Source organism: Mauremys reevesii, linkage group 10 (assembly GCF_016161935.1).
Source record: "Mauremys reevesii isolate NIE-2019 linkage group 10, ASM1616193v1, whole genome shotgun sequence".
Lineage (NCBI taxonomy): Eukaryota > Metazoa > Chordata > Testudines > Geoemydidae > Mauremys > Mauremys reevesii.
The window spans coordinates 13,950,048-13,963,942 of NC_052632.1; the positions used below are offsets into that span (position 1 = coordinate 13,950,048).

Here is a 13,895-nt window from a genome sequence, read left to right on the forward strand (position 1 = left end):
AAAACACCATGGGTAAAAATTTCCAAACTGCCTAAGTTATATAGGCACTTGTGAAAATGTCTCCCCCTGACTACTGCCCCCTCTTGTCTTCAGCCTCAAAAGAAAGGCCAAAGACCAAATGTGCCACAGAGGCTGAACTACTTCCTGGCCTCGAGAGCTGGTCCCTTCAGGGCAAAACCGAGGCATACTGGCTAAGGAAACTTACACTGCAATTTCCTGTGCTATACCAGATCTAGTGAGAGAGGAACTCAGTTTCCAGGATGATCTGGCACCCTTCATCCACACTAGGTTTACTAAAACAATGTATACAATAATGGTGGAATTAGTGTATTATACATGCATTAATTCAAAGTAGTCCCTGCAGTTTAGAGCCGTAATGCCAACGTGTAGATCAATCAGATATTCACAGATTTATACTAAATGTAAGGGAATTGGTTTCCCAGCAACCTATGCAACTTGGGCATCCATCAAAACCCAGGGAAGGCTGAGAAAATCAGCAAACATAATACTTTTTCTGGGGTATCCCAAAGAGAACAAGATGATTGAACAGTGCATTAGAATCTTCCCCAAATGTATCAAATCCTTACAGCGCTGGGGTTTGCAATTGCCCTCAGCAGAGAGAGAATAAAGGCAGCTCATTAATAGTACTTGACACTGAAGATCTCTTATATTAAAAAGCATTGCAATTACTTAGCTCAAGACTCTATATTATTCATAAGGTCCACATCTATTATGAAAATATTATTTATGCTACTGTGGGGAAATGTCATAAATAAGGCAATAAACTCATTCTTCCTCCAGGCCAAGACAAAATCTGTAGCTTGGAGCACTCTGTTTTCATCAGTCAGCGAGTCCGACGTCCCAGGCGCCATGTTGCATTCTTTCAGCCAATAAAGGAAGTCAAGTAAGGAGAGGCAGTAAGGAGAAGTCTTCCATTTGCATAAGGCAAATATCGCCCTACCCTTCCCCTCGTAAGCTCTGCCATGAGCCTCTTTGAAAGCATATGACATATTTATGTGCTTGGCAAAGAGGTCTGTAAAATGGAGCTACTCTTGCACTCCCAGCTCAGCCCACCTCCTACCAAGCTGGCAAGAAGCTAACTCAACTGGGAGTTACCTCCTTGCCAACTATGGAATAATTACAGGACGCATGTAAACACACAACATGGTCTAGTGGGCTGAATGCAGGCCGGGAGCCAGCAACTCTGGGATCTAGTCCGAGCTGCCGCTGACTTGCCGTGGGACCCCGCACAAGTCAAGTGCCCTTCTGCCTTTCCCCTTCTGTAAAATGGAGACAAGGATCCTTTGCTACCCGACAGGTGGCTGTGAGGAGTAATCAGTGTTTCTAGAGAGCCGTGAAGTACTAAGTACTAATCAAACCCAGAGAAACCCAGAGCAGAGCACACCCAAAGTTCCTGGACACCTTGCTTCTCTGAGGAACCTTGCCCTGCTCATTGTAAGGCGTGTCCCTCCACCAAGCCTCACTCTGGCTTGTTGGGCTCTGCCCCAGTGAACATGGGCTTGCAAATCTTGTCCCAGATCATTGATGATATCTACTAATGTGCCCATCACCACAGACTCTGGGTGCCTGTCCCCTGGTTTGCACAGGCTCTGCACCCTAAGTATAAGACCCAAAGGACAGGGTACTGAGCTGCACTGAATGAGGCCTTGTTGGAAACACCTGGAGCAAGAACTCAGCCTAGCTACATTTGTCTTTGATTTGTGAGGGCCCCAGCAATGCAAGGACAAGAATGGAAACTGCAGGCTGCTTAACACAATGCTTGGAACTGGGGCTGAGATCCTTTCCTGGGAGTTTCTCCCCCTGTACTGGCAGCTTTCAAACCAGAGAGCAGATACCTCCCCCAAGAATGCAGGCTGGTAATTCCGAATGGGATATGGGGGAAGGAAGGAAAATCCAGCTGAGCTCCCTTTCCTCTTAGGAAGCAGGGTGGAACGACTGCAACCAGCCAGCCAGGTTCTCACAGGGCCACCTCAACTGAGACCCACTCTTTGGCCTCACAGAGATCATCTGAAACATAGGTTGGGGGCATGAAGCCCATCCTGCTTCTTCTGCCTGCATGGAACCTGCCATGGCCGCAGGCCATGCTTGATACTCCACATCAGTTACAGTGCCATGATGTAAAATGACTGATACTTTTAATACAAGGGGCCAGTCATTTATTTATTAGTTGGCAATGGGCTCTTCAGGCCGGGATGGATGCATTATAAATCAACCGCATTCCCGGCCATTAAAAATTCATCCAATTCATAATGTAGGATGCCAGTAATTTCTTTATTAGTGTCGAGTGTGAGGTTTTTTCCCCCCATGGTTTTTACTTTACCTCTTCACTTTCCTAAAGACTTTGCTCAGCCGAGGATTAGCTCAAATTAATCCCTCAAGTAGGATGTGGAAGGGTGAGAGAGGAGGAGATGAAGGAGGGAGGGAGGCAGGGACTTTAATTTCGTTTCAGTGTTGCAATTAGAAGGCAAATTTGCCATGTATGCTTTGGAGATTTAGCAACCTTCTCTACCTTTTATCCCTATCAGATCCACATATATCTGTTATTTCACAATATAAAGGAAGTGTTTTTTTATTTTGTTTTTGAAAGAACTCTTTGGTCTGGCACAGGGTTAATAAAACGGGATAGAATGGGATAGAGTACGTGGGATAAGGAAGGGTAATGCAGCTTCTGTTTAGCATTTCCTATAGTACAAGAACAAGAAGGCACTCCAGATTTAAAAGCCAGCACATTTAAAACCAATATTTTAATGTATCAATAACCTGGAGAACTACCAATGCAAGATATTAAGGCAAATAACTCAGTAAGACTCAAAAGGATTAGACTTTTCTCTGAAGAATGGTATGTGCAATTACATTAGTGGGCCTCTGGGTGCTACTGCAATGTAAATAATAAATAATTCACAATTTCCCGGGAGTAAAACAGCAAGAGCTCACAGACTTCATGGCACCAAGTGATCACTAGCCGGAGTCAGGAAGAAATCCCTGCTACACTCCCCCTCAGTAAGAATACTATTGCATGACTGGGTGCACGGCACTGTGGCACCCTCGTTAGCAGCACCCAACAGTGGCCCCTGTTAGAGGTAGCAGACTGGATTAGATTCAGCTCAATTCTACCGGTGGGTCTGCCACTGGGTTGTTCCAAGTGCCTGCGGCGTGTAGCATAGTGACAGATGCGGCATCCTCCATAGCCAAGTTTTGTTACATGATACAGGAGGCAGCCTCATGCTTTACAAAAACTGTGTAGCTCATTTAGCAATCAGGCTGGCTGAGCATTCACAGTCCGTTCACACATCTTTCCTAGACCCCTATGCAGGTCCATGGAATGCGAGTCCCCTTTGACACGAGGAACTCTTTAGAGTGAACCTATTGAAATTGGGGAAAGCATCTTTCTACCCTGATCTCTGCCTGGGTTTCACCACTGGAACTGTGGGTTCTGTCATGTTCTGAAAATGCTATTTTGAGGAGAAACCACTCCTGGGGTCTCTGTCTAAAAGCGGTATTGGAAATGGACAGTGCTTGTGACTGCTGATGAACCATCACCATTACATCAGCTCTAGGGTACCAGACTATACCTCCATTGGGAGAGGCAGCGCTACTAAAGATGCTCACACTATGTTGGGAGTAATAATTTTTCTAACCGGCACCTGGACTTGTCATTAATAATTGCTGTCTTTATCAGGAGCTTTAACTCAACTGTACTGCCAGCAGAGAGAGCATCTCCTTCAAACCAAGTCAACTCAGATCAGCTCTGGAAGACTTCACTCAACCACAACTCTTCAGCAGGATGTGATGTTACATCTGCAAAACCAACTCTCATTGGGTGGATTATACCAAGAGAGGATGACATTGTTTCCAAGCAACTCCTCGGACCTGGGAACTAGCTTCTACAAAATAACCCTTTCTTGGGTACCACGACATTCCACAGCCACATCAGAACATCCATGTACTACATGGGGCATCATGGATCTGTAGGTACAGCAGGCAGGTCAAGGGTCTTTCAGAATGCTTCAGTTTTATAAGCCAAACCAAATTCAGGAAAAAACCACAATAAATAAATAGCTGATGGGTAAGGAGCTCTGGTCTCTCTCTATACAGACATACCACCTATTTTTAGAAATACCCAAAGCATAATTCACACAATCAATGTGCCATTAGGAGATCATTCTAAAGCTTTCTTCTTTATCACTAGCATCAGGGCTGCATGAGCCAGCAATATCCCTGGGACAAGCTGCTGGGTCACCATGATGCCAGGCGGAGAGGACAGAGCTCTGAGCCAGGACAGCAATGACTGATGAAGACCATTGTGTCTTTCTGTGGCACAGACACCCACCTCAGCCCCAAGAACAGAGCGGAGCTGAGACATATTCAACCGGACAGACATTACAAAATACCAATACGTAGGGGAGCGAATGATTAAACAGGCACCAATTTACAGCATGATAATCTCTCTCCTCATTCTGTCACCTGCCCTATCCTTTCTTTCTCACCCCACCACTCCCACAATGCCTCACAGTTTATGACCTGCCAGGATTGAAAATCCAGTCTTTCTTGCCAGCTCATGAAAACCCTTCACCACCACTCCCCCCTCCACCCCGAAATTGCAGAGACAGCCATTTATGACAGGTAGGGGCAACATGTGATAGAGAAGCTGCCCAGGCTGCATGTCAGTGAGCCTGCTGCGATTGCTGGGCTTGCATGTGGGGAGCAGCAAGCGTGCTCAGCAGAAAGTAGAAGATTCACAGTTGCAAAGTTATTTGTGAGCAGAGGCGTCTGATAAGTGGGTGTGAATGTACGTGTGAGAGCACATGCATTGGTGAGTGAGTGCCTGTAGCTAATCCAGCTATAGTTTTATACCATGCCTGTCACTACAGTATACGAGTGAGCATGCATATGTACACAAATTAATATGTACATCGGAGGGCGTACAAGTAAGGATGATGGGTATGTGATTGCAATACATGCACGGGAGAGACTACATATAAATGAGATGTGCAGGTGTGCAAATGAGTGTGCAGGTAAAGTGTGCATGTGCCCAGGGTGGCAAGTGAGTATATAACACATCCTTGCTGCAGCCAAGTAGCTTTCAAGTTTGATCATTATTCTCATGTGGAAGAGTTTGCTCCCATACTGCTGAAGTGGGAAGGATCAAACTACCCTTTTCTTGATGGACCGACAGGGCTTCTGATGAGTGACAGCAGCCTGGAGTACTAGAGCCTCTCCGGCCCAAAAGGAAATATGCTGAAGGCCTTTCCTTGTCTTGCTTCTTCATACAGCTTACAGGCCCCCTTTGTAGAGCTTTGGCTCCATTCTAAAATCACCTCAGGCAAGCCGACACTAGCTGTCACCTTTGGACATGCCCGGATTAAAGGGGCCTCAGGAGTGACTCTAGGGCCAGAGGATGTGTGTTTAGGGGAAGACTTTGCTCATTGTTTGATGTCTGTATGTGGGTCTCGTCTCTTCATGAGCATTGTCTCCCTGCTGGCAGGTCAGTGTCAGCAGCACATAACTGAGTTATGGCTGAGTTAATGGTTTGTTTTCTAATGGAATTGGATTCGCTGCACTCAGGAGTGTGGCTTCCGGATGCAGCATCACCCGCCACAGCTGTGCTGTCAGCTTCAGTTCCTGGTGCGGGCTGGCGTTGTGCTTTGCTGCCTTTGATCTGTTTTGTTGCTACAAACATCTTCAATAAACGCACATTAAAATAACAGTGGTAGGATCTAACTCCCTCAGAGCCCATCCTCACAGCTGCAGGAGGTGATTTGCTTGTATGCAAATAGAGACAGCATGTGTGTCACATTAGGAGTAGGGCGGGACTGTCCCACCAGGCACTGCATTATTGGCTACCACAATGCCTTGCAATGCCTGCAGGGTTTGGGCAGAGACAGGCAGGACAGGAATTTTCCTCCTTAATTGTTTGGCTTCTCCTGAATGGAACCATGTAGAAACACCTGCAGTACTGGCCAACAGTCCTGGTGTACGTGGGCAGAATGCACCTGCCAGCCATTCCACTGCAGCCTGCTACTCCTTCAGCTCAATAGCAAGCTAATGGCCCATGGCAAGAAAGGCAGAAGACCAATTCCCAGTGGTGTTAATCCAGAGTGTCAAATTGCAGCTCAGAATAGCTCTGGAATGGGTCTGGATGGTGCCACACTCTGCCTGAGATTGGTTTGACTTCTCAGCTCTGGCATTTGTTGCCATTTCTTTCTCCCTTCCTCCGCTGGGTGAATGGGATGGAGAACAAATGCTTACAGATAAGGAATACTGGAGAGTGCAGCAGAGAGAGAGAAACCAGCTGAGAGCTGACCATAGGTAGAGAGAGCTGGATGGACAGGCCAGTGACCAAAAGGACCTTTCCTTTCAGCTGTCGGTCAGGAAAATGAGGCAGAGGAGGCGGGCGTGAAGGGGTGAGTGGAGCCCTGCACTTTCCTCATTCTGCCACTCTGCACTGCTCAGTTCTGCTTCATTGCCTGTGGGGTTTGAACATTAAAATCTGTTCACAAGAGATTGACATTAGCCCTGGGCATTCTAAGCAGTTTCCAACAGAGACTACTCTGGAGCAGGGGGTGGGGTTTGAAAGGTTTGGAAGCGGGATTCTAGTTCAGGATTACAGAGGTTTTCCAGCTGCTAGAAGGTGAATGTTGAGGTCAGGATTTTTACATGGAGCCAAGCCAGAAACCTCCTAGACATAGGTGCTGTAGAGATGGAAGAGACTTATTAGATCCAACCTTCCACCCACTTGTCAATGTAAGATCACCTATGTTTTGTGCAGTCCAGTTCTAAATAACTCTAGAGACAGGGTTTCCACCACTTCCCCAGGGAGCCTATTTCATATGTGGTCTCCACCCCAACTCCAAACCTGACAATCAGGGCTGGGCAGCAGCCATCAGTGAGAACTCTTGTCCAGGGAAGCTCAAGAGGGTTTCTGGCAGTGGAAAGGCTGGCGGCTGGGCAGCAATGGGGAGGCAGACAGAAGAAGTGCTTGCTGGGGGTAGGGGGACAGAGCACTCTGCAGCAGTCTGATCTAGAGGTGACAAAGGCATCGATCATGACAGCTAAATTCACATCCAAGAGAAACGGGCACAGCCTCCTAGTCAGATCTAGATGGACAAAGGTGCCTTGACCACTGCTATTCTTTTATCCTTCAAAAGCAGCTGGGAATCTAACCCGACCTTCAAGTTGTGAGCAGAGGTAATAAAAAATGAACACGGCCTCAAACTGGAGGCATGGCATAAACTCAGTCTCATCATCCTGCTGCTTCTCCCACTCCCCGTAAACACTTCACTCTAACCCAGCTCACTTTCATCTATGCCCCACCCAGGGCCAGCTCTCGTGTTTTTGCCGCCCCAAGCAGGGGAAAAAAAAAAAAAAAAGCTGTGATTGCGATTGGCGGCAATCCGGTGGCGGCTCTACCGCCACTTCTACAGCGGCAATTCGGCAGCAGGTCCTTCACTCCGAGAGGGAGTGACAACCCCACCGCCGAATTGCCGCTGAACGGCTGACATGCCGCCCCCCTCTTCATTGGCTGCCCCAGACACCTGCTTGCTATGCTGGTGCCTGGAGCCAGCCCTGCTCTCACCCAAACTCTGAGACACCTGATCACCCTCCTGGGTTGGTGGAGATGGAGATGCTCAATTAGGTGTCACCAGCATACCAAGAAGGCCTCAGCTCAAACCTCCCCACAAAGTCCCCTAATGACCTCAGATACACATTGACCGTGAGGGACGGCAGCATAGAATGCTGATGTATCCCACAAGAAAGCGCCACAGCCAAACCTCTGAGAGAAGTGAAGGGAACTAGAGTCTCTGGGAAGGTGAAGGCTTTTCTGAAGGAGCAGAGAGATGGGTCAGTGCTTGTGTACGTAAGTGTCAGTAGGACTTGCAAGGGGTTCTGAGTGGGGATTCAGTCTACTCGGAGGCTACGTCTGCTAAAATTCAGTTACTCTGGGCTGCTCATTAAGAGTTAAAGGGCTTCTGTCATCAGCTCAAAGTTGGCTCAAAACTTACATTTGGTGGAAATAATTTTTTACAAACCCTACCTGCCCCCAGGAATGTTTCCTCTTCTATTAGCAGTGGAAACAGTTGTTATCATACAAATAAACTGCAAACATTTGCAACCTAAGATGTGCATCTTGGAGAACCTGGGAGCAAAACTGATCACAAGCAAAAGAGAATGGACTTAATCTTTGTCCAAGCTAAAGAAAATACAACTGGTGAACAAAGAGCATCAGCAGCGAGAGGAAAACTGGATTTTAAAAAATCCTCTCCCCTTTTGACTCTCTAGTGTTATGAGAGACATAGGGGAGGAAATCAGTTTGTTTAAAGAGTAGGATTTTTGAATGTATCACAGATTCCCTTTCAAACTGCACTCCAAATGCAAGATAAAGACAGAGTGATGTGCGGAAAGGCTGCTGATGGTTTCTTTATTGTGTGATTTGCCTTGGTTTTTCTGAAGTACTTCTTTTTAGCCGATTACCATGTATTTACAGTTAGCGTAATTATATCTAATTACTTAATTAGTGTGAATACGTGTAATTACTAACTTCGAATATGCAATTATGTCAGGGCAGCCTATAATAAATGCGGTTGTAAAAAAAACCCTCATTAGTACTCTATAGAAGGACATCGGCTCCACCCACATGGTGAATGCATCGCAGTGCTAAGGCTGCACCAGTCCCGACAGAGGAAAACAAACCAAACAACCGTCGTGCCCAGTCAGCAGCAGCAACAAAATCAAAGCAGGCTCTGAATGACTCCAGCATCGCTGTTTTTACTGGGGCCAGAGCGTCCTGTTCTGAGAGAGCAGCCCCGACTGACCCTTCATCCCAGACTCAAACTGAGCGTTGCCTGAGTTTCAGCAAAGTTCGGATCCCTTCTGGGAAAGTATTTTTCATTTCTGAGGCCTTTTCTTCCTAGTTCTGCTCTGGAACAGTCGCAGAAAAGCCCGTTTTCCTCAAGAACGACTGCTCCCTGGGATACTGCTGTTCTGATAAGAAGTCAACTGAACGTTAGCTACCATGCCTGCAAAAAACCTGATGGTACAGACTCAAGAGGTTCTAATAAATAATCACCTCAACATAGCCGGTGCTCATTACCATTATCAAAAGCAAGGTCAACCTCCAAAGCTATTCATCCAAAACATCTCTGAAGCTTTTAGAGCTAAGAAATGTCCAGCTTCTTCCATCACCCACCTGGAATCAGAGTCAGGGGACTGGCAAATTGGAGTTAGAGTGGAAAGTCTCCATTGCTGTCAACAAGCACAGCTGTTCATGATCAAAACAGTGACATTTGGTCCCTCCCACTAGCATCAGGGCACCACATCAGTGTTAATGTCTCTTGGGCAGACACTTGCCATTTTTTCTATCATGTGGTTAATTTTTGTAGCAAACTGCAGTTTCCTGCCCACAGGAACTGATTGCCATTTTCAGGAAACGCTGGAGGGTAGAATGAGTCCTGTTTTGCTTCAGTACCAGCATCACTCATGGGATGGAACCTTCTGACCCGCTGCACGCTGAATGCTGTTGAGTTCCCTTCCATACCTAGCCCAAAACAACTTAAATGCATTTTAGAAAAGAAACACAACTATTTCCAGATGACAGTGAAGGCACAGATTCAGCCATGCCTATTGCTCTTCTGATACCCTGAGATCTCAGTAAGCAAATATGCCCACCTGATCCCTATTCAGTGTCCCAGAAAAAAGGGACTCTATATTGCCACCAGTTCTTCTGAGATCAACATGCCCCATCTTAAATCTGACACTCGGCTTAACTCCCTGCAGGGGAGTGAGAACTACTGAAGTTGAAGCTTTTATTTGTTAACAAAATGCATCCTTCCAAGCCATGGCGCTGACCAGTGCACATGGAGTGATGGCTGGAAGGAGCAGAGGGAATGGCAAAGGATGGAAAGGGGCAGCGCACGAGGTCCCAAAGTGTCAATATGTCCCAACACAGGGACAGGGTGGCACATTTGCTTCCAGGCCCTTTCCCCAAACCCACATCTAGGAAGGGAAGAATGACTCTTCCTTTCTGTCTCTCTAATTCTGGAAGCAGCAGCAAGTAGGTGAGTGAGAGAAAGGCCCTGGTCTCAGGGGCTCCCAGAAAATCACAGGTAAGAGAGAGAGAGCTCCAGCATCCTTCGTCCTATTGACAGGGAAAAAAAACCCAGCACATCCACAGTCAGAAGCAAACGTCTGTCTCCTCGCAGACAGCAGTAATTAATGGGTCTGTAAGAGTACCCCCCGCAGGACAGGTTTGTGCAGAAGCAGCAAGAGGGGGTAAAGCTTAGCAGGCAGCAAGCCACTTTCCATATTTCAGCTGCAATTCCATTATGCAGAACTAAGTGGCTGGGAATAAACATCCATCATTCCCGCATGATAAGCGATGTTTGTTAGTGCAGAGGGTGACGGAAATCTATATCACACCAATGTACTATTAATACTACATTAAGCACAGAGAGTTTTCTCTCCTCACTGTAATTCAGTAACAGGTGTCCGCATGTCCTCAGCCCAAACACCCGGCGTCACAGCCAACCAGGGAGGAGGACCAAGCTAAAGAAAGAGAGAAGCCACGTTCCAAAGTCTATAGATGATACGCAAACAAAACCTGTATATGGATCTGGGCTTTACAGGTTATGTGGGGGTGAATGCCATTGCTAGTGATGGGCTTCCTAGTCTAATATCCAGCTAGTGGACTTAGCAGGAAGGCAGTGATCAGATGGGCAGGGGCTAACTGCCACTGGTATGTCCAGGCATTGTATCAGCCCCTTTTCTGGATGGACTCTGCTGGGTATTAATAGGCTTGCCTATCTAAAGGGCTTCACCTCTCTCCTTCACAGAGGGAAGGGAGAGGAGGGAGAAATATTTGAAGAGTAGCAAACCAGAGGTCCAATGTGTAAAATGCTGGGCGAACGGGAACAGTCACTCACCTCCAGCCAGACCCAGTACGCCAAATGCGGGCTGGGCAGAACAGCTTGGGTAAAATAAAAACCAAATGAAAGCTCCAAAGAGTCTGGTTAGTTTTATTTATTGTAAAGGTGAACCAGAATACTTTCCAGGGTTCAGGCAACACTGCTGCTGAAGTCACAGGTCTGAATAAGAGCTGCAGGATTGGGCCCTAAACTAACGCCAGAAACATGGAACCCTGCAGATGATTCCAGGCAGGTAAGCAGAGGGAAGTGCTTTCCCTGCAATCTGTTGTGCGTGTATTTATTGACAATGTTAAATTCTCCCCACGTGGCCCGGTTAAATGATCCAGATTCCAGCCCCTCATGGTTCTGCTGTGTATTGAACTTTTCAGATCTTAATCAAACAGAACCCGTGAAACTTTCGGACCAAATTTTGCTGCAATCTCCTTCCCGGGCAGCCCCACAATATTTAACCAGACCCCCAAACTTAGAATAAATTGAATCCTTTGACTTTCAACCACCACTACTACAATGGCGCTTACACACCAAAACTGTCGGTGTACTATGCAATACCATAGATTACAGAGATGGGAGAGAGAAAGGAGAGAATCAAAGCCATCAGAGTCTGTAAAGGGTTTGGAGATGAGGTGCTATAAGAAATATAAAACATAAATATGATACAGAAACACCACACTATTTGGCTCCTTCTGCCTAACCAAAACACTCCACCCCATCCCTGTACAAACAGACCAAAAGAAATACATTAAAATACAAATGAAAGGGAAAGCCAGGCACAGTAACTGGATACACCCCATTGCTCTGGTGATTGAAGTGCAACAAGCATCAGTCCAGGACTGGAGGTCCAGCTCGTGTTTCTCTCTATCAGTTCGTGTGAGTGTCAGCGATAGGACCAGCCCTTGACATCTCAGCAGGAGGAGAAGGGGATGCTGTTTGGGCTTATCTGATTTGCAAAAGAGGCAGCCATGGAGAACCAACTTCCTGCCTAATGTTCAGTACTGGGTGAATTTCTAATGGTTTGGAAGTTTGATTCCTACGAACACCTCAAAGCTCAGCGGCTGACTCAAATTTTTCCAGTCTCCCAAGTTGGCAAAAACAGACTGGAAGCCTGGCTCTCCAGCAAGATCCCTGGTACTTCCTGCTGCTGGTCAGCCCAGAAAGATAGTGACAATAACTTTCCTTGTGATATTTTGTTACATCCAATCCTGACTTGAACCAAGAAATGGAAAATATTCCAAGAACCTGAACAATACCTGGAGTGGGGGGCAGTTGCTTCTAGGAATTGGCAAAGGCTGAGGGTGCAGCGAGAGGTTTGTATCTGATCCACTGACTGTGCATGGGCTCCACGTATTGAGGGACAGTGGCCCGGGAAGCAGTCGTGGTATGTGGTGACCAAGAGTGCATCTTTTTTAATAGCCCTTCACTTTTACTATCAGAGTTTATGAGGGCTCCCGCTAAGCTGGGCTGGACAGTTTATCACCTGGAGTGGAAGATATTTGCTATTTAATGGATTTTGCTCACAATGCAGATTTCAAGCTTTTCAGAGGCCCCTCTGAGTGTAAGAAATGGAGTGTCCGAATCTGTTGCTCTCCTGCTCCAAGTGTTTTCTGTGTATCTGCCCTACCTGTAGACACTGCTGTGTTTGCCCTTTGGGCTGCAGATTGTTCAAGGAGACAGTCCCTCTGCTATGAGGGTAGGGAATTGTTGGAGAAGGAAGGGTAGATGCACCCTTATCCCACAGGGAAAGCAGGTCTCGCTAATGCCTTGTGCTCTCAAGTTGCACTGGCTAACACCTCTGGTACAGTGCCCAAAACAAACGTCTTCAGGCTCCATTCTAGGCTGTCTCTGTCCTGAATGGGGAAGGTGATTAGCGGGTGGTGGTAGGAGGATGAAAGTGGAGTGGAGGGTGAGGGTGGAAATCCTCCTTCTGAAGCACCTTCATGTATGTTTTGATTTTTGAGACCTGAGATTTACCTTGGGGTTCACCTTCATTTCTGGACCATACAAGACCCATTATCCTCCCCCACATCCTCTTCTTCCTTTACCTCTTCCTCCTCATCCTTTTTTCCCCACCCACTTCTCTTCCCCCACTCCTGCCCCCATTCTTGTCCTCACGTAAGCAGAAGGATCCAGCTGAATAAGGCACTCACATGTGTCTGGCTTGTGGCAGTTGTGGCCTTGCCTGAAGTACTGGGGGTTCTCGATGACGGGGATACGGGTCATGCCGATCACCACCGTGTCTGGGCCAGCATCCAGCGACGAGGGTGTGGTGATGCCATGGTTGATATGATGGAGGGGGCTGGCAGAATCCTCCTCCCCGCTGATCACTGCCACGGGACCTACAGCCATCAGACACAAAAACATCAGACAACACAATGAAGAGACAAGCGGCCCAGATCCCTGTGTGGTTCTTCTGTTCACTGTTACATACAGTTCACCTAGGTTAGTCGCGTCAACTGGACAAAGACTAATCTAACCTCCTGAACAGGATTAATTATCCTGGGAATCTCCCAGACAATGCATGGGTCCTAGGGAGAGCCCGTCCCATTCACCATTCCAGTGAGCGAATCAGACTGAATCCTGGAGACCAAAGTCCTCTCTCTCCAGAACTACAGCACGGGCAGCAACAGAACAGGCTTCAGCCCTGCCCTGGAGGGCCACCGTCTTTAGGCCCTGCAGGCCAGGTCAGCCTCTGTGGTGTTCATATACTGCAGTGCTGGGCATGAGATGAGAACAGAGAGATTAAACAGGGAACCGAGAGCACAGACTGGAGAAGCAGCATTCACAAATAGGGCTTCCTGGGTCACACGCGGTGTTCAGATGACGTTTCCCTCTCACCACCCATGTACACTTCCTCCTTCCCTCTTTCCCTGCCTGCTTGCACACTGCTGTGTTTGCCCTTTGGGCTGCAGATTGTTCAAGGAGACAGTCCCTCTGCTATGAGGGTAGGGAATTGTT

At 47.3% G+C, this 13,895-nt stretch overlaps 1 protein-coding gene across 12 annotated transcripts in view; it reads right to left on the bottom strand.

The window, feature by feature from the left end:
* Positions 1-13,895, bottom strand: part of NTRK3 (neurotrophic receptor tyrosine kinase 3) — a 315,119-nt gene that overhangs the window by 103,116 nt on the left and 198,108 nt on the right. For all 12 annotated transcript variants that reach the window (XM_039491387.1, XM_039491383.1, XM_039491385.1 and 9 more), the window contains one exon: positions 13,088-13,276. In XM_039491387.1, the coding sequence (XP_039347321.1) occupies positions 13,088-13,276 (189 nt within the window). The remainder of the gene's footprint in view (positions 1-13,087; positions 13,277-13,895) is intronic.